General features: G+C 36.2%; 3 protein-coding genes across 4 annotated transcripts; 2 read left to right on the top strand and 1 right to left on the bottom strand.

The window, feature by feature from the left end:
- Positions 1 to 2,202: 2,202 nt before the first annotated feature.
- LOC125190276 (membrane-associated protein VIPP1, chloroplastic-like) lies at positions 2,203 to 6,843 on the top strand. 2 transcript variants are annotated; one of them, XM_048087537.2, is made up of 11 exons: positions 2,207 to 2,512; positions 3,301 to 3,425; positions 3,509 to 3,619; positions 4,472 to 4,536; positions 4,609 to 4,690; positions 4,769 to 4,843; positions 5,672 to 5,742; positions 5,838 to 5,920; positions 6,292 to 6,356; positions 6,430 to 6,504; positions 6,587 to 6,843. In XM_048087537.2, the coding sequence occupies exons 1-11, from the start codon at positions 2,392 to 2,394 to the stop codon at positions 6,692 to 6,694; spliced, it is 981 nt and encodes a 326-aa protein (XP_047943494.2). In that variant the 5' UTR covers positions 2,207 to 2,391; the 3' UTR covers positions 6,695 to 6,843. The 2 variants fall into 2 exon arrangements, with proteins under 2 accessions (XP_088915768.1, XP_047943494.2); XM_089059642.1 differs by having other exon boundaries at positions 2,203 to 2,512; positions 6,430 to 6,843.
- Positions 6,844 to 16,387: 9,544 nt separating this feature from the next.
- LOC125190707 (coatomer subunit beta-1-like) lies at positions 16,388 to 21,542 on the top strand. The gene is made up of 5 exons (XM_089058483.1): positions 16,388 to 16,445; positions 16,638 to 18,727; positions 19,235 to 19,744; positions 20,962 to 21,047; positions 21,117 to 21,542. Exons 2-5 carry the CDS (start codon positions 16,688 to 16,690, stop codon positions 21,319 to 21,321), a joined length of 2,841 nt encoding a protein of 946 aa, XP_088914609.1. The 5' UTR covers positions 16,388 to 16,445; positions 16,638 to 16,687; the 3' UTR covers positions 21,322 to 21,542.
- Positions 21,543 to 23,863: 2,321 nt separating this feature from the next.
- LOC125186064 (isopentenyl-diphosphate Delta-isomerase I) lies at positions 23,864 to 25,818 on the bottom strand. Its single transcript, XM_048082380.2, has 6 exons — positions 25,493 to 25,818; positions 25,178 to 25,233; positions 24,778 to 24,869; positions 24,549 to 24,651; positions 24,324 to 24,461; positions 23,864 to 24,249 (listed from the first exon to the last, which is right to left on the bottom strand). Exons 1-6 carry the CDS (start codon positions 25,699 to 25,701, stop codon positions 23,981 to 23,983), a joined length of 867 nt encoding a protein of 288 aa, XP_047938337.1. The 5' UTR covers positions 25,702 to 25,818; the 3' UTR covers positions 23,864 to 23,980.
- Positions 25,819 to 26,099: the final 281 nt, after the last annotated feature.

Raw genomic sequence — 26,099 nt, 5'->3', positions numbered from 1 at the left:
CTCACACGTCGACCCCAGTGGAGACGCAGTTCACTGGCGATGACCTTTTTTCATTGCATGAGATGGGGATCGATCTCGGGGAGTCGGACACTCCCGTTCCAGCGGGTCGGGCCGCGCCGAAGAAGAAGAAGGCCAAGGGGAAGGGCAAGGTGGTCGGCGGGTCGTCGCAGCCCGCTGTTGACGACACCCCCACGTGAAGGAAGTGGACAGAGGATGAGTACGCCGGCGTGGCCAAGGGGTGGTTGTCGGTTTGCGACGATCCGCTGGTTGCAAACAACCAGCGGGTCGTCAACATGTGGGCAAAGATTTAGAGCAGCCTACAGGAGGAACTGCCCGCACGGGAAGGATTACAGCGGGGAGGAGTGCCGAAAGGGGTGGGAACGGATCAGGACCGCGGTCGGCCGATTTTCGGGGTTGTACGCCAACGCCCTCCACCAGCTGACTAGTGGGCAGAATGAGGAGGACGCCCGGAGGATAGAGGAGAGTCAGTTCCCCTTGCCGGGGAAGTATAAGGAGTTCACCTTCTGGGAATGCTATGTGTTGCTGAAGGACTCCGAGAAGTTCCGGGCGGGGTGCGACGCTGGGTGGCCGAAGAAGCAGAGGCTGAACTATTATGGCGACTACAGCGGCAGCAGCGACGGGTCCCACGACCTCCTCCCGGATGCTGAGGAGTTTCCGTCCCTTCCATCCTCTACTCGTCGCCCTCGCCCGGTTGGCCAAAGGCGGGCGCAACGTGTAGCGAGGGGAGCCCCAGGAGGTCATCTCGGCACCCGCCCCCCCACGCGCGTACACCTTATTCTCGCGTGCAAAAACGGAGGAACGGATGTTCGCGGTCTTCCAAGAGTGGAAGGCCGCAACCGACGCCACGGAGAAGAGGTTTCTCTACTCGATGCTCGAGAACATGCGGGTGGATTTGGGTGCATCGAGGGCACTGGTGGGGGTTCAGACGCGGGCTCAGATAACCCGGGTGGCGGCGGCGAGGACGGCGGCGACGAGGATGGCGGCGGCGACGACGAGGAGTAGAGAGTGGCGGGGCTCGTGTGTGGAAGCCCTTTTTTTTAAAAAAAAATCATGTATTTTTTTCATCTATGTACCTTTTTTTTAATGAAATGAATGAATTTTCCCGTATATGTCTTGTAAATTTAATTCCGTAATTTAATCGTAAATTTAATTCCGTAAATGTAGTTATTTTTTAATTATTTTTATTGCGGCTGGCCTATTTGAGTAAATGCTAACGTGGCAGGTGAATTTTTAGTGCTGCTGACGTAGCAGGGAGAGAGAGTGGCTGGCCTATTCTTATTGTAGATGCTCTGATTATGGTAACAATCCATACTAGTGAAGTCATTTATCTTTTTAGTAAAAGTCAATACATTTTTTCTCACTTACTTTATTCTCTCTTCACCTCTCTACTCTTTTCATTTCCTACTTTATTCTTCATTACTTAACTCACTTAACACAATTTTTTTTAAATCGCGTTCTGAAAAGAAATGCCTCAACTACTATGAAACTTAGTATAATAAATGGATGTAATTAAATGCAAACTCCAAATTATGATATGAACTATTAGAAATGTCAACATATTATAAAATAATAACCACAGAAAATGTCAATACAGTATCAACGATTGATGCTGTGTTGAAATTAAAATCATAAAATTTTACAATATATTAACATTTAACATTATATGAAGAAGTTTAGAATTTATTATTTATAAGTATAATATATAAAATTTGCATTTTAACACTGCTCGTCAATCTATTAATAGGATCGAGTAAAAGTTACTCTATAATCAATCTATTAATAGGATCGAGTAAAAGTACATGGTAGGGTAAATATTTGGAAAATCACAAAATTTGATCAATTCCTAATCAATTCATTATTTATATATGTAAAGTCTATATTTGGCTAATTTTTCACCACTTCAGTTTCTTCACAAATAAAAAATCAAATATATACTCCATCCGTCCCATTGAAGATGACCCATTTTGCTTTTTAGTTTGTCCCAACTAAGATGATCTATTACCTAAAATAGAAACACCTTTATCTCTACTTTATTCTTCATCTCTTACTTTACTCTTTCCTCTCAATACATAAAATAAATTTGCATAAAATTTCGTACCGGCCAAAAAAGGGTTATCTTCGTTGGGACGGAGGAGTATGAAAATCTGATCCTACCATGATTAGAAACCACAAACGAAAGAAAAAATAAATTGAAAACAAAACCCCGAAAACATAAGCGGTAAGCCATTGCCATTCTGATTTCTGCAAAATCAATAGAGAGCGGCTGTTTTCGGCTCTCTCAGACTCAGCCTATTCGTATTCGTAGAAGATTGGGAATTCGTTTTTTACAGAGAAAGAATACTAGAAGACAACAATTAATTATTGGTGGTGATGGCCTTGAGAGCGCCGATAGCAGGGATTAGCATGGCTTCCTCTACGGTTAGCTCCTCTGCTCCGTCGTGCAATCGAGGGCCTATTGTGCCGTTCAGGCCATCTTTTTCCGGCCGTGCAGGTAGTTTCTGTTGATTGAGCTGTTGGTGCAAATGCAAACCCTTGTCGTTTTTGATAATTGGTTTGGGTCAATTTTCGATTTTGGTTACTTATTGAGGTATGGGTAATTGATAATTTCAGAGCCTGCCTACATCTCTTGGTGTGGGGTTTTAGGAGATTTTATTTGGAGCTGAATGCAGTGGATGGTGATGCATTTCATACGATATGTTTGTGCTATTGATGCAAAATTAAGTACATGTGTCAAGAAATTAGGGTTAAAGGTTTTCATTCGTATCGAATAAGTGTTCCCTAACCATCAAAAACTCGTATAGTGTACTAATGATGTGATCAATTATACCTAGTTTTACATTCTCAATTTGAATTATAACAAATTTGCGTTAAGGACTAGGGCATACTGGGAAGTTTGGCTTTTTTGTTATAGAATTTTTAAAAGGGGACACTTATTCAGGGATGGAGGGAATTATGCTCGAGATTTTTTTGTAAAAAACTGTGGAATAAGTGAGATCCTTTTTTTTTTCATGAATGACAGGTTTGAGGAGCTCTTGTAATCTTGTTGGTTTACAATATTTCCCATTGGCTTGCATGTTGTGTTTGATGCATATTTGGATTCGTCTTGTCTTGTCATATTTGCGTAATAAGTGCTTGTTCTTTTGCTGAAGTAGTTAAAAACTTACTGTGCATGGGTGACATTTCTTCTCAATGTTGTTTATGGCCTTTAGTAACGGATCAAATGTATTATCCCTGGTGTTTATGGTAGATCCCCACTTTTTTTTCCTTTTTTCTGGGCAGTGGGTACTCCGATATACACAGCTCTACGGCTGTCTTACTCCAGTAGATCCCAATGCAACAGCCTTGGAGGGGGTGGACTTGGTACTCAGATGAATCTTTTTGATCGGTTTGCTAGAGTTGTTAAGGTTGTGAACATACTTGAGATTCTTTTGAGCATTATTGGCAACCATATATTATTGACTGTATTTCAACTCTTTTTCAAGTTTAGTCATATGCAAATGCTGTTATAAGCTCATTTGAGGACCCTGAGAAAATACTGGAACAAAGCGTTATAGAGATGAATGAGGATTTGATCAAGTTGCGTCAAGCTACAGCACAAGTATGCCATGTTATGAATTTTTTGTTTACTCTGCATTTCTTTCATCAAAGATTATTTTTATTATTTCTGAACTCACACATATTATAGTTTTCTTGGTATTTTCTTCTTGGTGAGGGGTTGGTATTTAGACTTAGCTTAAGTCATAGCATCGAGTGCTCCAATCTTTTACGGTGCTATTGGTTGCTTTCGTGGAGGCAACTAAAGCTGGATTAGAAAGATATATTCAGAAATGAGAGTGAGTAGCTAAACTATTACATTGTTTGTAAACATAACAACACTGTAGTTATCAATTGATTTTAATTACGGAACATTTATTATTGAGGACAGATTGCCCTATAATAGGATAAAAGAAAATTGAAGTGTGATTCATGCACAAAGACCATATGCCTATGCTAAGTGGTTTTTGAATTATACTCAATTTTCACTGATGTCAAAGTTTCAAACACGCACACATATAGTTAGACATTGTTTTTTCCCTTTTTATATGGATTTGGTGTGTTACGTTTAGGGATAAATTTATGATACTTCCTATTTTTAAAGTGGAATTTTTACATCTGGTCCTTAGTAGTTTTTTTTTTTTAATTTCCTTTTGCATATATCTCCAACAACACCAAATTCATGGACGTTATAGTGAACAATGGACAAAGTTGGGGATGTGAGGGGGTTTAAACTTCGAGGTGGCTGTTTTGGTCTTGGGGTTTGGGTTTCTTTGGAAGGCCAGAATGTCCCAACAAATGTTTATTCTTGGAACGTGTACTTGATTTGCGATATCTTACAGTCAATTAAAAGTTCACAAAGAAGAATTTATCATGGGAAGGCAAGCTATCACCACTCTGTTTATCTCTTCCTTAGGTTTTGGCTTCTCAGAAACAGATGGAAAATAAATATAAAGCTGCTCAACAAGCTTCTCAAGATTGGTAAGAGACATGAGTCTGCCATTCTTTTTACTTTCACTTTCCTGCAGCACTCACTCTAGAGTTTTATCACAGGTATGGTAGAGCGCAACTTGCTCTGAGTAAGGGTGATGAGGACCTTGCTCGTGAAGCTCTTAAGCGTAGAAAATCTTATGCTGTAAGGACTTTCATTTACTTAGTTGGATATTGAAAATTATTCACTTTTATGTTATACTGAAGTGATGCAAGTTTCCAGGATAATGCGAGTTCTTTGAAAGCTCAGCTTGATCAGCAGAAAGGCGTAGTTGAGAACCTTGTCTCCAATACAAGGGTGCGTTTCTTCAGTTTTTTTTTGTGTTTTTTGATCCACTTGTAATTTGTAAGCATTAATATCTTTTGCAACTTGCATTTTCTTTCCCCTTCAATTAGAATAGAATACAACGGTGGGTTTCCTCACTTTTTATTTTGTGTTTTTGGATGCACTTGTTACTTGTTAGCACGCATTTGTTGTAAAGCTACATAAATTATGGGCAAAATTGTCAATTAAATCACAACTTTTGGTTGACTTCTAGTCAATCCCACAACTTACAAAGTTAGCTAATTAAATCATAAGTTATCACACTTTTGCAATTGTCCCATAACTTCAAAATATTCGGCAATTACATGGCATAATTTAATGACATGGCATTTATGTGGCATTATGATGCGGTATTTCTCCTTCCATCAGTGAGTGTATGTGTATAACAGATTTATAAAAAAACGTCGCTCTTCATTCTCAAAAATTTAGCCCTAATTCTCGTCGGATCTTTTCAGCCCTAATTCTCTTAAATAAATGATGTTATGTCCACATTGGAAAACACGGGCATCTACTTCACCACATAATCACCAGAAATTTTAAGTTATGGGAAAATTGTAAAAGTATGATAAGTTATGATTTACTATTTAGCTAACTTTGTAAGTTGCGGGATTGACAGGAAGTCAACCGAAAGCTGTGATTTAATTGGCAAGTTTCCCTATATTATATCTACATCTGTTCCTCCTTTTTCAAATTTCATGAAACTTGCATTTTCTTTCCCCCTTTATTAGAATATAAATACTAATATTTTTCTATCGACTTGAACATATTATCGTTTTATTAGTTGACTATCTTGTTCTACAGCTGCTGGAAAGCAAGATACAAGAGGCCAAGTCGAAAAAAGAAACCCTCAAAGCACGAGCTCAATCAGCCAAGTTTGTTCTCGCCATATGGTCTTATTGTTATTCCCATTCGCAATCTTCTTTCTTAGTTTACTGCAGTTTGCATCAATTCTCCATCTTATTTTCAGAACTGCAACAAAAGTGAGCGAGATGTTGGGGAATGTGAATACGAGTAGTGCTCTTTCAGCGTTTGAGAAGATGGAAGAAAAAGGTAAACCAATCTATTGAAAAGTGAGCTTCTGCCTCACTAACCCCTGAACGTTAAAGATTTATCAATACATGAGAGTATCACCTTAATCACCTTGTTTAGTATTTGAGATAGTACCCAATCGAACACACTAGATGATTATGTAGGTATATTCAATCTTCAAATTCATTAGCTATGTTTAAGACGTAATGCAGAAACCTTGCCTCAGTTTTTTGGTTGCTTGAGTTTCCCTAAACCTTGCACTGAGCGAAGAACCAATACATCTTAGTCCTTGTTTTGTAGTATTAACAATACAACCACAATCAAAGATCAGTCGATATTATTGTTAAGGAAAATTATATCTAAAGGGCTTCCTTGTTTCTCTTCTTCCATAGTTATGGCGATGGAATCTCAGGCTGAAGCTCTTAATCAACTGACAGGAGACGAGCTTGAAGGAAAGGTAGTTTGAATGTCTACATAAGAGTTGTGCATAATCTTTACATAGAGCTGTGACTGCATTACCCATTTTGCAGTTTGCTTTACTTGAAACCTCATCAGTCGATGATGATCTCGAGGACTTGAAGAAAGAACTCTCAGGAAGCACCAAGGTAACTAGCTCGATTCTCAGCTATGCTTGCTATCAACGTGTCAGCATCACATTTATCAAGTTGAGCTATTTCCGTCTAACAGAAGGGAGAGCTTCCACCGGGGAGGCCCGTTGCAGCAGCATTGAAGTTTCAAGACCCCGATATCGAGAAGGAGCTGAATGAATTGAGGCAAATGACCAAGGAATACTAGTTGGGGTTATAGAAGCATTATTTGAGTGTTAAAATATGCTGTAACTTAAAATTCTTTAGCCGCAGATTAACAAAGTAGGTAATTCTGTACAGTATGTCTTTGAAATATTTTTTATACGGTCAAGATATCTCAACTGTTGTGTTATTTTAGGAATCTTTAATTATTAGTACTACTATAATTTCTTGTACTAATAATGGAATACTTACGTAATAGTTTACGAATTTTGGGCTAAATTAGTGAATTTGGATAGCATAAACTTTTATTTATGTGGTTTATTTCTTTTTATTTTTCTGTGGATAAAAATGGTCCCATAAATACCATAAAATTGCTCATGCATGACAAAAATATATCCACATGTCCTATTTTCAGTTTTGTTTGATTAGGTCACTTTATAGTTTTTAAGTTCCTTCTAATTTTATTTCATCAAATTCTTATTTAACTGATCACAATTATTCCGTTTACTTTTGTGTTAATTAAAATATACCACCTATATTTGTCAAAACTAAATTCCAAATTATATCTTAATTAAATGAGTATACTAGAAAGTGGAAAAAAATTTAAATCTAAATTAAGAAAATATTGTGATTTTAACTAAAAATTCACATATATTGCGGTAGAATTGTAATTAATAGCTAAGTAATTAGAAATCTCAAACTTTGACCAATTTTAAGTTATTAGATTAAAAAATCTAGTGATTGAAATAATATTAAGTGAATTATATTTTAAATTTAAAAAATTATTAAATAAACATAATGGGTATTAATGACAATTCTCAATTAGTTAAAACTAACCACTTTTTCTCTTATCAAAATCATCTTAAAACTTAAATTTACATAATTCTCTTGATTTAAATTATTTTTTCGTAAAAGATACTATATCATATTAATGGTATTTTTATAAAGATTCTAATGAGATCTCAATCCAGGGGCGTAGCCAGAATTTTCCTTGAAGAGAGGAAAAAATATAGTATATAGGAAAATTTTATGCATATGAGGAGGGGCATTTAGTGTATTTGATCTATATAATTGAAGATGTGTATATAGAAATATAATGAAAAAAGAAGGGTGAGGAGGGGCAAATGCCCCAGCTGCCAATATGTTGGATTCGTCCCTGTCTCAATCGCATATGTTCCGACGATTATCGGATGATGCAATTTATAATTTTTACTTCAATTTTCGTATATGTTGATAAACAGATTTTATATCAATAAATGCATCAAAAAGTTTCAATATAATACATGTACAATATCAATAAAATTGTGTTCAAGTTTTTGTGTACGTGCGTTGAAATATTTATATCATTGTGTTAATATTTTTAATACACTATGTTGATATCAGAAAAATCACGAAAATTATCATATTATGACAGATTGTCGATTTTACCCTTTTATTTATATTTTATATACTAGTATTTGTTGAAATTCGTGAGGTTTAATCTCATCCACTCATTTTAACATCTAATTGTGTAGTATTGGTCTTAGTTTCGTATTGGAGTACTATACTCCCTCCGTCCCATATAGTTTGTCTCACTTCCTTTTTCGCACTCGTTTTGCAAAAATAATACTCCCTCCGTCCCGGAGTATTAGACTCACTTCTTTTGGGCACATGATTTAAGGAATTGATATTTAAATAGTTAAAGTGGAGAGAGTAAAATATGAGAGAGGGAAAAAGTAGAGGAGAGAAGAGAGAAAAAAGTAGGTGGAGAATAAAATAAGATAGATGCTTTTTGCTAAAAAAGGAAATGAGTCTAATATGTTGGGACATCCCAAAAAGGAAAGTTGGTCTAATACCTTGGGACGGAGGGAGTAATAAATAGGTAAAGTTGAGAAAAAGTAAAACAAGAGAAAGAACAATGTAGGTAACATTATTCTCTACGTTATTCTCTCTTTTACATTACTTTTTCTCCACTTTAACAATTTATTATTATGTAAAACGAGTGCGAAAAAGGAAGTGGGACAAACTATCTGGGACGGAGGGAGTATGGATTTTAATATGACCCTACCGCGGTATATCTTTGCACTACTGTCCATTAATTGCATATTTTATCTATTTTGGTATTTTGACTTGTTTTGTGAGAAATGTGCATTTTAGAGCCTAAAAAGATAGCTAAAAGTCGAAGTTGGAAATCTGGAGCTTTCGAGACGTCCAGCGGTCCGCTGCAACCTGACCATCGACCGCTGAGCCAATAGCGGTCCACTTAGGAAAGTTGTGCTGAAAAGAGGAACACGCCCAGCGACCGCTCCAAGTGATCCAGAAGCTATGGGATGATTGCCAGCGACCGCTGTTCAAGAGGCAGAGACTCCAGATCAACCCACAGCGACCACTAGCCAAGGTGTAGTGGCCCGCTGGGAAAACACGGCGCACATATTTGACCTACTTTCTCCCCAAGATTTACCATATTTGGCTACTTTTTGCCTCAATTAAGGATGCACGAATTTATGGATATAAATACCCCCTCAAACCTCTTCAACAAGGATCTTCTTTTTGCTGCATAATTCCATAGCATAATTTTTAGAGTTCATCTTTGTTCATCAAAGTGCAAAGGTTTTGAAGAAGGATTCAAGATATGATCAAGACTACAAGGATTCAACCTTTGGGTTTTATTTGCTTTAGTTCTCATGTTCTTTTTTATTTCCCTAAAAACTATGTCTTTAGATTATTCTACCATGTGTAGCTAAATTTATAGAATTCTAGTAGCGACTTTGGTTATACAATTCCTTTTTATTTAATATTCGTTTTGTTCTTACTTCATTTCTGTTCTAAGTTCTGGATAATTTCTTCACGTTTGAGTGACACATTCTATGATGATCTAATTAACTTGCTACATAATCGTGAGAGGAGGTTTGCGAGTTAGATCGGCTTAGTTGACACTACAATTAGCTTCCCTTAAAACAACACTGTTAACTAATAGTGCGGACTTTTCAAGGGTCTTAGGAGCTTTAGGGAGTTACAAAGCTAGTATTGACGCCCATAGTGAATTAATCTACGTTTGTACCGCATAGGCAAAACTTAGGCGACTCGTCCTACTGAAGTAAGAACTGTTCTAGGGTGTTGTACGTAGTTGGAATTCGTATAACCATGTGAAAGCACATCCCTAGAATTCTCTTATCTCATCTATTTATCTTCGTGTTTTGTCTGCAATAGTTGTTTAATTCTATTTTTAATAGTTTTTATTTTCAAAAATTAAAAAATCTTTCGGTTTTCCAAATAGTAGAAGAAGCTTAGTAGAAGGTAGACAGTCTGTGATTGTTTTCCATGTGTTCGATATCCAGTACTGATCATTAGCTATACTATTTATACCCTGTATACTTGCAGATATTTTTAGTGCTAATAAAAAGTGCATCAATCTTGACATACCAAAATTTTCGGCATATAACGGAATTTACAGTATGTCATGTATCTACTATCATGAGTAGTGTCACGACCGCACTTACCAAGGATAGCAAGTACGGTTGATCGCGTCTAGGGAAGGATTAAAAAATTGGGGAAGAAAAGAGAAAAATAACATTATACTTTGAACATGGCTTGAAATGTTGGAAATAACTTGTCGAAATGATGGAAATAACTGGAATAAAATCAGAGTAACATCTAAGCTAGTACATAAACTAGAATGGAATAGTATCATGACAATATGTAAATTAAAAAGAAATACTCCGTAGTACTTGTTTAGCAGAAGTGTTTAAGAGGAAATGACATTGTGTATAGAGATACGATGCATTCAAACAATATTCTACTAAAAGTCATTCGTCGTTGATGCACTTTTTATTAGCACTAAAAATACCTGCAAGTATATATGGTATATCTAGTATAGCTAAAGGTCAGTACCGGGATATCGAACACGGGAAATATAATTGCAAATGACTATCATGTACTAAGCTTCATATACTATCTAGGGAAACAAGAGTTTTGGATTTAGAACTAAACAAAAATAAATAAAGCAAATAAATAAAGTAAAACAACAAAAGCAAAGAAGATAGAATTAGGCAAATAGAGGAATTTCAAAGATCATGATTTCACTAACTCTTTAGTTATTCTAATTAGTTCTACGTTCATCCGACTCAAGTTTTACCACGATTTCTGCCTATCATGCATCAATACTCATGTCACAATTATTGTATGAACATATAAGATAAACCAATCAAAGCTATCACCGAACAAAGATTGACAATAATTAAGGTAACGACCAATTAGTCGAACAAAACTTCAAGAAAAATAAAGTGGAAACGAGTTCTGAACATTAAACATAAAAAGAACTACATAAAAGTCAAATACTATCAAACCTCAAAATTCTATTGTTTAGCAATACATAGACAAATGAACTAAAACAATTAAAGTACGAGACATGAAATAAACAAACAAAACCCAAGGATGAATCTTGAAGTCTTCATGCTCCTCTATCCTTGCTTCAATCTCCAAGAATGATGGAAGAATTAGGTTAAGGAGTGGAGAGGGAGGAGCGTTGGAGGCTCCCCTTTTGGATGCTATGGATGGGTGAATATTATGAATTAAGTTATGGGGTATATATAGGTTTGAAAATGATTTAAACTTGGTAAAAAGTCTTCTCCAAGCAATAATAAAGATGGAATTTTCTTGCCCCATAGTAGAAGGAAAAGATTTGACTTCACAAGGTAATGTCTTCTTTCCTTCTTTAAATTTCCGCCTAACCTGCATTTGACAGCTTTATGCGACTTTGGTAGAACGGACAAAACTTTCTCCACAGAACTCCTATTTAGATGATCTTGGTACCAACACGAAGCTCTTTCGAAGACGAAAAGAATGACATGCAGAACTCTCTGATCGGACTTCAGAATCACCGGAAAATTGAGTTTGAACACAGCTGTCGTGTGCCGCATTTTCCCAGCGAGCGCTGGAGAGAGTCAAAGAGTTCTGGAGTGCTTTGCAGCGATCGCTGGCGTGCGCCAGCGGTTCGTTAGGTTTCCTTCCACTCCAGCTTCCGAACTTTGATTTTTTTATGCCCTTTTTGGCTCTATCTTGCACATTTCTCGCAAAACACGTCAAAATACCAAAATAGACAAAATATGCAAATAATAGACATGTAATGTAATTTTGACACTCAAAACGGACCAAATAATGGCCTTAAAATCGTGCAAAATCCGAGCGTATCAGCCGTATCTACTCAACACCGTTCATGGTCGTTACCGCTTAACCTACACATGTTGAAAACATATGCAGGACTAAGAACTTGATATACATAGTGAACACATGTCGAAATACACTTTTCATATATCTGGTTTTGTCCAGCAGCGCCGAGTGGGCTTGGAGTTTTATCTTAAAAGGAGTACACTAAAATATTTTTTTTTTAAATTCGATTGCAATCTATTTTTCCTGAAAAATATATCATATTTGAACCACGTGAACCAATAATGTGACAACATTCCACGATGGTCACTGGATTGACCTATCATTGCTCATAACAAAACATGGTAAGACAAAACATACTATAAATTTAAATAACTGAATGCATACTTGAAATATATTTACTTTATTTAAAAGAAATCCCACATTGTTCTTTTAAAGTTCTTTAACTTGAATTTTCCTCACTCCAACCTTAATCTCGCGGAGATAGCCTTTTTTTCAAAATAATACTCCCTTCATCCGCCATTTGGAGTTCTGTTGACTTTTCTGCACTCATTTTGTAAAAAAAATAATAAATAGTTGAAGTAGAGAAATGGTAAAGTAAAAGAGAGAATAGTGTAGAGAAGACTTTAACTTGAATTTTCCTCACTCTTAATTAATTTCTTTTTTCTTTTGTTCACTTGGAATTATTTTACAGTAATTTAATAAGGTGATTTAATACTTCAAAATTTTAATTTCTTAGAATAAAATATTTATGGAATAAATTTTATAAATTCAGAATGATGTATTCATTTTCTTCAATTTTTCGCGGCTGCCTGAGGCGTTGCAGGCGATGTTGGCCGACCGTTCCCGTCCCCAAATTCCTACTCCTTCGGCCCATTGAGAATCATAATCATATACTCTTTGAAATACTTATTTGTTGAAATTATGATGTTTTTTGCTTTATTTTTTATTCATTCATCCATTATTCCTGCAAAAAAAAGTTTTATTCCAATAACCTAATTCTTTTTATTGTATTTAGGTCAGATACTAGACATGCCGAATTCGTCACCGGCGTTCCCCATCTGAATCTGCCACCGGCATTGCTCCCTCCGAACCCGCCGCTACCGCCCCCAAATTGGGACCGTCCGCTTGGAACTGGGTCCCGTCACTAGGATACTGTGACGCGCTGGTATTCGGGGAATTGCTACCGTGATTCACTTTATTTAGAGCTATGGAGAATGAGAGGTGTGAATAAAATGAAGTGCTTTGAGTTGTATATATAGAGGTGAAATAAAAAAAAAAAAAAAAAAAAATCGCTCGGCTAGAGGTGTCAAGTGGGCCGGGCCAATCCTGGGCCAGGCCAAGTTTATATATGTTCATTGGAATATTGGGAGGAGTTAGAAAGGAAATAATATAAATATATAATTTACTGTCAAATCTAATCAAAATAGATTGGAATAGTAGTATACTGTATAGACAAATAAATATATTTCCACAAAATTAGGGTTCACGATAATGCACATTTATATATTCCTAAATAATGTAAACTGATAAATACTCATAAATGTAAGAACATAATACACGCATAAAATATACTAATATTATAGTCTTGATATGTATATTGATTTAGGATTTTGATCAAAATAAAAATCCCTTTAAATCAAGAAATACAGGCCGAATGTCAACCATAGGATTAGGCGAGATCATCTTAAAATTAGAATATCTAATGGCTGGATTAATTTCTGAAATATTATTATTTTAGTCACTAATAATCCTATAAGGTTACTTATGTCATACCATCTAATCGGTTGTTATGGAAAATCCTATAATGTTGCCTCTCACTGACAAATCATCTGCGTGAGTGATGAATCAACATTCCATAACTTCAACTCCTTCATATCTTCCATATTCTTCACACGATCTTCCATTCATTATCCATTAAACTTAATTCCAAGGAGATTTATTATTCTTGAGCAATTAGTTTCCAGATTTCGTCATTGTCGTGTTCCAGATCAATCTGTTCCATTTTCAATTCTATACCATCGTCGTTGGCAGATCCCACATATACTGCCATCGTTTCTCATATCATTTTTCATTTCAGTCGGCGGTCAGGCGGTCAGAATCTTAACCTATAATTCTAGTTTATGAATCTTCTTTGTCATGACTCGAATATTGGATTATTATGATTCAATTTACCCATAAGTTTCCATGGCCAAAATATTCATCTAGTATGACCCAAAAAATAGATGATGTTTTGGGCATTATAATGATATTCTTGTACTCAGTAGTTTTATGTCATGTCTCGAATATTCGATTATTATGACCCAATTTATCCATATGTTTCCATGACTCAAATATTCGTTTAGTATGACCCAAAAGCATAGATGATGTTTTTGGTTATTGTTTGTGTATTCTTCTGTCGTACCAATATTTGATTTTTTTATAATATGTTTAAAACATGAGAACAATCGTGTATTTGGTGTTTTTTAATATGTTCAAAACATGAGAATATTATTCGGTCGTACTAATATTCAGTTTGTTTGATATGAACATTTCGATCAAATTGTATGAGACACTCTGGTACTCAGTAGTTTTATGACATGCCTCAAATGCTGGTATATTATGACACAAATTAACCTAATAATGCTATGACACAAATATTCATTTACTATGACCCAATATATCGAGTAATGCTCATCACATGGGCTATCGTCTACAAGAAACAAGAGGAAAGCATTCCAAGGACATTGTAATGGAAGTTTATCTCATCTTACAAATGAAATAATATATGGTAACAATGACATCCAGCCGAGACATCAACATATATGGTTTAAAAATGAGATTTACAAGCTCTAAACATCGTTTCATTAAAATAGTGGTAATCTAAACATCCTTTCGGTGCTTTTGGGATTAGAGGTATCTTCTTCCTCACCGTCGTTCTCTGATACACTACATGACATCCAACCAATTGAAGTGAAAATTTTACCAGATTTTGTCAATTTTAAGTCAATCGTTGTACGAAATGTTACTAACCTTTTTCCGTCATGCCTCGCCGATCCAGAAGCTCGAGTGTCGACCATTGTTGAAGTAAGCTTTTGGTTCACCCTCCTCCTCGATTTTAGAATCGTTAATTAGGATGAGGGTTTTTGTGGAGTAGCCGATTTTGTAGAGTAGCCATTTTGTATGGAGGTAGGGTTTTTCTTGATTTTGTGGATGAAGAAGAAGATTTGAGGGAAAGTGGAAGAGCTTAACGTGTGGAGTAATGACTCCCAATTAATCCGCACTTAAAAAACGGAACGACAGTTCCTATTTTTTTTTATTCCTAATTTACCCCCCCTCACATGACACAAATCTGTCTTATTATGACCCAACAAAAACGAGGAGTCATTCCAAATCGTGGACATTAATCTCCAAATCTGACGGTCCATATATGATCTGTATTTCTATACTTAGGGACTTCTTTTGGTAGATGAAAACCCTGTAAGGCATACGCTTAATTAACTAATCCATCACTATAATTATGGAAATATTTTTTTATAAAGAAAAACTAAGTAAAATTAATCTCTATAATTATACAAATCAAACTTGATATAACACAATTACACGATTTGCAAATTATAATTAAATCTAAAAATAAGACATATCAATATTGAAAGAAAAATTGTCAACTAATCATTATAATTATGAAAATAAAATTTGTTATAAGTCTTGACTTAGGTTGATTAACATCAACCAAATTAATTGGTGGTCTAAAAGTAGCAATGAATTAATCTTGTTTGATTGTATGCATTAATCTTTTAAAAGTTATTAAAAAATGGAACACTTTAAATATTGAAATGGCATATGGAATAGCTTTACTACTCCTAATTACATACGTAAGTTGTCCTGGGCCGGGCCCGGTCTGGGCCTGGCTAGTCCTAGGCTTGGGCTTGGGCCGGGCTTCAGGTGGTCCTGGGCCCGGGCCGATCTTGGGTTTATAAAACAGTCTAATTGGAGCTAGATTAAACCACCAAGGCCAGCCTAGGCCCGCTCCATTTCACTTGCCCCGCCCACTTGACATCTCTACACTCGGTGCGCAATAGGCGCCGATCGACGTTCTTCCCTCCTTCCTGTGGCGCACGCTGGGCACTGTAGCTCAGCCCTACCCCTGCAATAAGCGCCGATGGGAGCGACATCCGCGGCGGGATGACACCCCTATATGAATGCTCTTAGTCTTATACTTATCTGTCCGATAAAAATCGATTTTTTTAGGATGACACGAGTTTAAATGTATAACTAATAAAGTATCAGTAATTATTTTTGATGGCATGTACTAAAATTGAAAGAATGTGACGATGGAGAAGTTAATTTTCAATGGGTCAAGCTACAGTGGACAAATAAGACGAACTATACCCCCTCCATAAAAAAAAAAAAAGAGAGGTAATAATGTAATTTCTATTTATGAAAATTCTTTTTATCATTTTTTGTAAAGTAATAATGTCATTTCTATTTATGAAAATTCTTTTATCATTTTTTATATATTTTGACTATTATATTTTGTTTTTTTTTTTGTTGTTGTAAACATAACACCAAATATGGATGTTTTATTTGTATGTGAAAACACAGATTTCACAAGTGATTAATGAACATCACCGCCAAATTCTGCCACGAATAGCCCCTTTCGGCGCCAATCGGTAAACCTTTTCTCATTCGATCATAAAATGCTTCTGATTTACCAATACACATACATACATTGTTGTTAATGAGTGTATAGGCTTTGGTTTTCCCAACAATTCGTTGATTGCTGATGCTATTTTCATATTAATTAACATCCGTGAATAGATTTAGGGTGATGATCAATTTTCAGTGTTTAATGTACATTTCAGTTATCCAGCTCCAGTTGATGTTTAATGATCAATAAGGTTAATAGTGAAAAATGGAGAAAACGTGTTCTGTGCTGGCACATTTTGACAAGACCACTCCAGCTATTGGTAATGAGATCAAACAGGCACTTGAAGGGAATGATGTTTCAGCTAAGATCGACGCAATGAAAAAGGCGGTCATGCTTTTGCTAAATGGCGAGACCCTTTCTCAGCTGTTCATTACTATTGTAAGATATGTTTTGCCGTGTGAGGACCACACTGTTCAGAAACTGTTGTTGCTCTATTTGGAGATCATCGATAAGATTGATGCAAAGGGCCGAGTCCTACCAGAAATGATTTTGATTTGCCAGAATCTCCGTAATAATCTTATCCACCCAAATGAGTATATTCGTGGTGTCACCCTACGGTTCCTTTGCCGTATTAGTGAAGTGGAAATCATCGAACCATTGGTCACCTCCATTATGGCCAACTTGGAACACCGACATCCTTATGTTAGGAGAAATGCAATTCTTGCTGTGATGTCAATTTACAAGCTCGAGCATGGTGATCAGCTCTTGGTTGATGCTCCAGAGACCATTGAGAAGTTTCTTTTGACAGAGCAGGATCAATCAGCTAAGAGGAATGCCTTTCTAATGCTTTTCAATTGTGCTCAGGATCGTGCTATTAATTACCTGTTGACCAACGTTGACAAAGTACAAGACTCGGGTGGGCCTATGCAGATGGTTGTCTTGGAGCTGATCCGGAAAGTTTGCAGGACTAACAAAACAGGGAAATATGTTAAGATTATTATATCTTTACTGGATGCCCCTTCAGCCGCTGTGGTTTATGAAAGTGCTGGAACCCTTGTTTCATTGTCATCTGCTCGGACAGCTATTATAGCTGCAGCAAATACATATTGCCAGCTTCTTGTTTCTCAGAGTGATTATAACTTTAAACTCATTCTGCTTGATAGGCTGAATGAACTCAAATCTTCCCACACAGACATTATGATTGAAAGAATAATGGATGTCCTGAGGGCATTGTCAAATGCAAATCTTGACATTCAAAAGAAAACACTTGATATTGTTCTGGAATTGATCACGCCTCGTAATGTCAGTGAGGTGGTTGTTACTTTGAAGAAGGAAGTTGTAAAAACTCAAGGTGGAGAGCTTGAGAAGAATGGTGAGTACCAACAAATGCTAATTCAAGCTATCCATTCTTGTGCGATAAGGTTCCCTGAAGTGGCAAGCACAGTGGTCCATTTGTTGATGGATTTCTTGGGAGATAACAACGTAGCATCTGCAATGGATGTTGCTGTATTTATGCGTGAGATGATTGAAACAAACCCAAAGTTAAGGGTTTCTATCAGCACCAGGCTTCTGGATACGTTTTATCAGATCCGAGCAGCACGAGTTTGTTCTTGTGCTCTTTGGATTATTGGTGAGTATTGTCTATCTCTATCTGAAGTTGAGAGCGGCATTGCAACCATCAAGCAGTGTCTAGGAGAGTTACCATTCTTTTCAGTATCTGAAAATGAGGAAGCTGCTGATTCTTCAAAGAAAACCCAGCAGGCAACCTCAATCACTGTTTCATCTAGAAGACCAACTATCCTTGCGGATGGAACTTACGCAACTCAAAGTGCTGCATCTGAAACTGCCTTCTCCGCTCCAGCTGTATTTAAAGGATCTTTGGCAATGGGGAATTTGAGATCTCTGCTTCTCACTGGTGATTTTTTCCTTGGTGCAGTTATCTCCTGCACCCTGGCAAAGCTCATCTTAAGGTTGGAAGAGGTTCAACCATCAAAAATTGAAGTGAATAAAGCAGCGAGCAACACATTATTGGTTATGGTTGCCATGCTACAGCTTGGGCAATCCTCGGTTCTCCCTCACCCAATTGACAATGATTCTTATGATAGGATTGTTCTCTGCATGAGATTGCTATGTAGCACAGGGGACGATGTGAGAAAGATCTGGTTAAAATCTTGTCGTGAGAGTTTTGTTAAGATGCTTTCAGATAAACAACTTCATGAAACTGAAGAAAGTAACGCGAAGGCTCAGGTTTCCTGCACACAGCCAGATGACCTTATTGACTTTTACCATTTGAAGAGTCGAAAGGTGAAATACTGTACTTTTGTCGATTTCTTAGTTCTTACCTTTGATAAACATGATGATTCATCGTTTCCTTGTAGAATAAAAATCTAGCCCTTGTTTTTATACCAGGTAGTAATTGACATTGCAACCCAAAAATGCCATACCATTTCCCTGTGAGCATGTAAAGTAATTGTAACATACATTCATCCTTAATCAACATGTTCTTTTCCCATGGATATTAATCTGTCCAGAGGGGCTTCAATCCTTACTCTTTACCCCCATATTTGCTCAGGCTAACAAGGCCTTACTTACAAAGGTTCAAGGAGGCCTCGAAAAGTACTGTTGAGAGTTTGGACTGCAAATCTCTACCAGACTCTTACAATTCGCTCACATAAATGTTTTCTTAATGTGCAATATTATATCAAGATCTTCAATGTAGCCAGGATGATGACTGATTTTGGCATTTGCTTGTTTGTAGCAGAAACAACATAATGGATGCTAATCATTTCTCTCATTTTTGTCTTTACTTAGGGCATGAGCCAGCTTGAGCTGGAAGATGAGGTTCAAGATGATCTTAAACGTGCTACTGGGCAATTTGTTAAGGATACAGACGATGCAAATAAATTAAATCGTATCATTCAACTGACAGGGTTTAGCGACCCTGTATATGCTGAAGCTTATGTGACAGTTCACCATTATGACATTGTCCTGGATGTTACGGTGATTAATAGAACAAAGGACACTCTCCAAAACTTGTGTTTGGAATTGGCTACAATGGGTGATCTTAAACTTGTTGAGCGCCCACAGAATTATACCCTAGCGCCAGAGTCAAGGAAGCAGATAAAAGCAAATATCAAAGTGTCGTCTACTGAAACTGGAGTCATATTTGGCAACATTGTTTATGAGACCTCAAATGTGTTTGAGCGGACTGTTATTGTTCTCAATGATATCCATATAGATATCATGGACTACATATCTCCAGCTGTTTGCAGTGATGCTGCTTTTAGAGCCATGTGGGCAGAATTTGAGTGGGAGAACAAGGTGCGATTGCTCATACTAAATTTTAATAAATATTAAAACCATTATATGTCTTCTGATATAGATGTGGAGATGATCATAACTCAAGCCATTCAGTTGATTCTTGGCTAGTTTGTTACTATAGCTTTATAGATATGTATACGCACTTAACGAGCCATTCAGTTGGTTAGATTAAAGCTCACATATTTATTATGGTCTCGTTCGGTTTGAAAGATGGAAGCTCACTACATAATCTAGGATAAAATGTCACGTGATTAACCATCCTAGCCACCCCCCTCCAGCAAAAATAGTCTTGGTTTAAATTTTGGTACCATGTTACCGTTGGTAGTTTTATCATCTACACAACTTAATTAGTTTGTCGTTTTTTATTATTTGAATATTTTCGGCTAAACATTTGAAATTGAATTTTGGTGAAGTGTTATTTTTATTTACCAGGATAAGATGTGAATGAGATCATATTTGAAGAGAAAGTGTGTGATGATGTGGTGACAACCAATTAAGAACGGTAACAATAAATTAGCAAATATATGTATAGAAATTATAATCAAACCGAACAGATTATTTATAGTCGGGGTGCGTTAATATCATCAACACCTCTTAAAATAACACCATACCACCATTCCTAGCCAATCATTTGTACACGTGGACGAATAATCAGCTGCCATGTGGCAATCATAAAAAACTCTCAAGGTTAAAATTCTCGGCCAGCAATATACAACACTGTATACAACAATTTTTCTCGGCCAGCAATATCCAACACGCTATAGATTGTTGTCTAGTGTTTATACTATTATTGTGTAGCGTTTATAATATTGCTGGATACGTGGTGGTATGGTGTCACTTTAAGATGTATTGTCATTTTAACACAAACCTATCTCAGTATAATACTCCTATAACCTTAAACGATTCTTGAGATTCAATAATCTAAAAGCTAGTAGTATTGTTCTCTAACCATGTAAGCAGTTAACTTTGGAGGCAGAAAAAAGGATTGATTCCCAACTTATGTGAATCTTTATAATTTGTATGCAGTGAATTCTTTCAACGGTTTCATATGTCATAGCGTTATCATTCATAAGAAAGTTCTTTTTATGTCCACCCCTGCATATTACTCTTTTTGTTTGGCCTATTGCAGACAACTGCATTAAGTTAGGTTGTGTTAAGCAAATAAAACTTGTTAACTTGTTGCTCATTAATTTTACGATTTTGTTGTCTTGTACCAGGTTGCTATCAACACGGAAATTTCAAACGAGAAAGAGTTTCTTGGCCACATAATAGAATCTACCAACATGAGATGCCTAACCCCACAGTACGTGAATTTAGATTCCCGTGGTAACATGAATGAAGGATATGATAGAATTCTGTTTGGTGTGTGTAGGTCTGCTCTGGAAGGTGAATGTGGATACATGGCTGCTAATCTATACGCAAAGAGTGTGTTTGGTGAGGATGCGTTGGTAAATATTAGCATGGAGAAACAGGCAGACGGGAAGCTGAACGGATATATCAGGATCAGGAGCAAAACTCAAGGAATCGCCCTGAGCTTGGGCGACAAGATTACGCTGAAGCAGAAGGGAGGGAAGTGATCATACTCTACTGGTAAATATGTTTGTTATCCGTTCGTTTCGTTCCTCTACTCTTCTTTCTTGATACACTCACTCATCTTTATAGTTTTTCCTTTCCATACATAATACAACTGTAGACAGTATTCTCGTTTTTGCTTTTCTTTATTTCTATACTTTGCCCAATACTATTTGTTGCAAGACTAAACTCCATTTCTGGCCCTATATATGACCATTTTTTTATATACGTCCTAGACAATATGCACGAGTTCTGTACATACTATGATTTAGATTATTTTTTGTCATTTTTTGAAAAAGCTGTTAAAGTTAACAATGAAGACTAAAAAGATCAATTTTATGTTGAGGACCAAAAAGAATGTACTCATGTGTTAAGGAAAAAAAAAAAAAAAAAACAACTCAAAAATTTCGAAAGTAATTGAACTCCAAACCAAAAATTCATCAAATTTCAAGAAATCGATGATACAGTTCCAGTGGACCAAATCTTGCTCGCTCGTCATCAGTGGTGGCAAGACTAAGGTTTGAGGAATACACTGAAGGTGTTTGAGTTTGTGTTGATATCTATGAGAGTTGAGAGGTAATGGCATCGACAAAAATTACATTGATTTAGCTAGCATAGTTTCACATTTCTTGGATGACATTTTTCTCAATTTCTCCCCTATGTTGTCTTCTTCCAACATCGATCAATTATCAAGCAACATCATATCAGCTTGTCACTTGATTGTGATTCTGCGGCTCTTCCACATCCCAACTACATCCCAACTGTTCACAATTGAAACTAAAAAAAAATACTCCCTTCGTTCCATAGTAATGAAGGCATTTCTTTTCGGCACGGAGATTAAGAAAAATTGTGTTAGGTGAGCTAAGTAAATGGAGAGTAAAGTGGCAAATGAAAAAGGTAGAGAGATGAAGAGAGAATAAAGTAAAAGAGAGTAAAGTAGGTGTGGAAAAATGTGTTGACTTTTACAAAAAAAGGAAATGACTCTATTACTATGGAACGTACTAAAATGGAAACATGACTCTATTATTATGGAACGGAAGGAGTAACATATAACTGTCACACATCGGTGCCAAGAGAAAACTGAAACTAGTATATAAAACCCATAGGTCACTCCTCCTATCACCAATTGGTTTTAGGATGGAACCCATGGATTTCTATCACCAACATTAGCTCCTCTAGTGAGGCGCTCGCAACCTAGACCCGGTCTCGTTGGATGGTTGGCGATTTCGTGTTGTGTTAGCTACGCGGGGACCACAATTGTACTCTCTTTGTCTCGTTATAAGAGATTGATATTCCTTATTTGATTGTCCCGTTACAAGTGACCTTTACTCCTCTTACTTTAGTCCCTATTTATCTACTTTACTCTATCTCCTACTTTATTCCCTCTCTACTTAATTGACATACTCTTTTTCTTATATTTCATGCCGGAAGTTGATCACTTTAGATACAACGGTTTGGAGTATTGTTTATGACCTAAATAAAAAATAATTATATGTACATGAAAAACAATAGACTTTTATACTTGTTATATTTTGATTTTGTGGTTATTTTGTGTTTGAAAGAGGAGTTAGGTCATTAGGTGTTTAATCATTTAATAGAGGAATCAACTATTGATTTTGATATATTAAGGAGATGTGAGTTTTAGGGATGTAGTACTTGAAACTTGTGGGTCTAACTCAAATTGCCCACTAAATTTAGTGGATTAAGGTTAGAAATTTTTAGTCTTTTAGCTAACCTAGAGTCGGATGGAATGACATGACCCTATGCACAACTATTGTCTATTCTTCTATCTTAGTTTAGCAACCCATTCTACACTTTAATCATGATTTGATAAAATTTATTAACTATACAAAAATAAAATTAGCCCAATAATTTACTTAATACATACATACATATATATATTCACATTTTATTAATATTAATATATAATATAATAAGAGAGAAACAAATAGACAAATTTATTAGAAGGTGTTTATTTTAATTTAAATTTTTACAAATCATTTATATTTTTAACATGCTCATATTCATTATAACCTTATCTAATATGCTAAGTCATTCAACAACTCATGATTTGTCAATTATTATAATTATAATTATTAATTATTATTATTATATAAAAATACATAAATTATTTTTGATATTTAATATTTTGCCCGATTAGCCTATCGGATTAGCACGAAATCTAACCATTCAAAGTTATAATTGAAATTTCTAATCTGATTAGCCCACCACATGGAATAGTCCGACTGACATACCTTCAAACTTACACAAAAATTCCATATTCAATACTTAGTGCAATAATGTTCATCTCCTCAAACCATACAATTATTAAGTTGTTATTGTATGAAAGTGATTTAGCTCATGTTTCAAAAGCAATTAATGGGCAACATGAGGATGAAATGATTTAGGTATTGAGACGTGTTTGCTTACAATTTCATGATTTAGATGCTGAGATATGTTAAACGCAAATGGTGTGTTTGGTTTTACAATTTCAAGCAATTTGATCCTGTTTTAATTTGAGTGTAACGTAACGAAATTAACAAGCAGTTGAGAAGTAGTAATAAATTTATTTGAAAGCCACGAGAAACAGTAAACAAAGACAAAAGGAGATACCTAAACTTGACACACGATTTTAAAGATAAGATGACACAAATTGAAACCAAATCACGCAGTTGGTTTCTCAATGAGCTTGTGAATTGTCTTCATGTCAACCGCTTCGTTTATGGTCCCTTTCTCGACGTGATCCCACCACTTGAACAAGAAGTTATCGACCACTAACCTGAACCATGGTGACAGCTTCAAACCCCCCTCACCGGCATCCGCTTTCCGCAGAAGCTCCTTCAGCTCTTCCCGGTTCACATATTTGACATCATGTACTTCGTCTGGATTTGGGTGCACGCTCACATCCCGCACAATGAAAAGGAGATAATCCACTGCATATATCAGTATAGAAACATGAGCATGCCTTGATTGTAACGTAATCCTAATTGAAGATGCAGCTACTTACGTTCGTGCTCTCCCCATTTTCCATCGGACGGGGCTTTGTACAGCATACGCCCCAAAGGAACAAACTGGTCGACAGGGACATCTTCAGCAGGAATGCCAAGTTCATCCAACAGCTTCCTCTGAGCAGCATTCCGCACACCTTGATCGAGACAAATTGGGTGAGACGAGACAAGAGGAGAGGAGAGAGGTGCTTGGTTGTAATTGGATTATGAAGAAAATACAATACCAAGAGCATTTTCTTCGATAAGCTCAGAATCACGGTATAGTGGATGGCTGCAGCAGGTGTTTGTCCACACCAACGGGAAAGTAACCTTGGTTGTGGATCGTTGCTGAGGAACAAGAAAGAAGAAGATAAGGAAAAGTGGTGAGCAAAATGCCTATCTAGCCTCAAATTGTAGCAACAGTAACAGCAACACCAGAGAAAGATGGACATGGCATGAATGTATATAGCTTACCTGAAGCAATAACTCGTATTTTGAGTTAAACAGGAAGACACTGAAAGCTCTGTGCAACAGATTTAGAGCCTCGATCTTTTCCATCAGATGGCCTGCATATTAAACAGAGCTTTTTCCTGTTAACGATATGATATGCGACTACTTACTCCCTGTTCTGTTTTAGGCCATCTGAAGGTACTTGTAGCATTTAAAACTTTATTATCTCTCCTAATTTACTCTTTTCATACTTAACCTATAAACATCAATTTCTTAAATCTCGTACATGCCTCAAATAGCTTGGGGCGGAGGCAGTATGACTTAAAGCAGCAACTTTCTACCAAATTTCAACAACATATAATCATACTATTTCTGGATTACAAAAACATTGAATCAGAATCTAAAACCTAAAAAGAGGACTCACAATTGTACTTGGATTCATGACCAACCACTTGATCATTCTCATCAACCAATATGCATCTGCATACATTAAAACAGATAAATGTGATCCCTTTTACACTTGGATAGACTGTGAAATGGTAAAGGTAATTCAATTTCGAGATAAAAAGAAAAATCAAAAAAGAAAGAAAAAGACAAAAAAAAAAAAAAAAAGAAAAAAAGAAAAGGGAAAATTGACAGCATCAATTCAACATCAATAAAAGTTTCAATCAACAAAATATCGAAAACCCACAATCAAGATCTCAAATTAAAAAGGGGAAAAAGGGGATAGGGCACAAACTCGTCTTCAAACATGAGGCGCCTCTGCACAGCGTCCATGCCGACATCACCCATGGCTGTTGAGGTGGCGAAACGGAGGAGGAAATGAGTGGGTTTGGGATGGAAGAGAGGTTTGCAAGAAGTGGGTTTAAAAAGGAGAGATTTGAGCGGAGAAATCGATGGAGAAGCAGCCAACCATTTTTGAAACGGGATACCAGTCAAGGACGACATTTCTCTTTCTCTTTTTTATGGAAAATAAATTATGCCATTTTTAAAACTGGGTTTCCACTTTACTCATTACTGTTGTGGCGGCGGCGCTGGTGTGAGAGAGCCTTCTTCACCAGCATAAATAATCAAAAAATCATATTTTCAATTTTATTTTATCCAGAGAGCAATATAGATATTTTAAACTTTATATTTTACTTATACTCATTCCGTTCCAAAAAAATATAAACATTTGAAATGAGACGATACAGAAATTAATTGCACAATTAATAAAATAAGAGAGATAAATTTTCAAAAAAATAATTTATAATATTATTATTGAAAAATAAGGCTCACCTTATTAGAAAAGGAAAATATTATTAAAAACAGACGGAAGTATTTTAATAAAATATTTCAATCTTTAT

This window comes from Salvia hispanica, chromosome 5 (assembly GCF_029641045.1).
Source record: "Salvia hispanica isolate PSC_SH4W2 chromosome 5, Shi_PSC_v1, whole genome shotgun sequence".
NCBI classification, from domain to species: domain Eukaryota; kingdom Viridiplantae; phylum Streptophyta; class Magnoliopsida; order Lamiales; family Lamiaceae; genus Salvia; species Salvia hispanica.
Note: the sequence above shows the minus strand (reverse complement) of the source record. Positions and strands in the feature narration are given on the sequence as shown.

Bases quoted from the DNA above. Each gene is read 5' to 3' on its own strand.
- LOC125190276 (XM_089059642.1), top strand. From the start codon at position 2,392: ATGGCCTTGAGAGCGCCGATAGCAGGGATTAGCATGGCTTCCTCTACG. The intron at 5,743-5,837 runs GTTTGTTCTCGC...TCTTATTTTCAG, and splicing joins GCACGAGCTCAATCAGCCAA to AACTGCAACAAAAGTGAGCG. The intron at 6,357-6,429 runs GTAGTTTGAATG...CCCATTTTGCAG, and splicing joins GAGACGAGCTTGAAGGAAAG to TTTGCTTTACTTGAAACCTC.
- LOC125190707 (XM_089058483.1), top strand. From the start codon at position 16,688: ATGGAGAAAACGTGTTCTGTGCTGGCACATTTTGACAAGACCACTCCA. The intron at 18,728-19,234 runs GTGAAATACTGT...GTCTTTACTTAG, and splicing joins ACCATTTGAAGAGTCGAAAG to GGCATGAGCCAGCTTGAGCT. The intron at 21,048-21,116 runs GTACGTGAATTT...TGGTGTGTGTAG, and splicing joins ATGAGATGCCTAACCCCACA to GTCTGCTCTGGAAGGTGAAT.
- LOC125186064 (XM_048082380.2), bottom strand. From the start codon at position 25,701: ATGTCGTCCTTGACTGGTATCCCGTTTCAAAAATGGTTGGCTGCTTCT. The intron at 24,462-24,548 runs GTATTGTATTTT...GTCTCGATCAAG, and splicing joins TATCGAAGAAAATGCTCTTG to GTGTGCGGAATGCTGCTCAG. The intron at 24,250-24,323 runs GTAAGTAGCTGC...TGATATATGCAG, and splicing joins AAAATGGGGAGAGCACGAAC to TGGATTATCTCCTTTTCATT.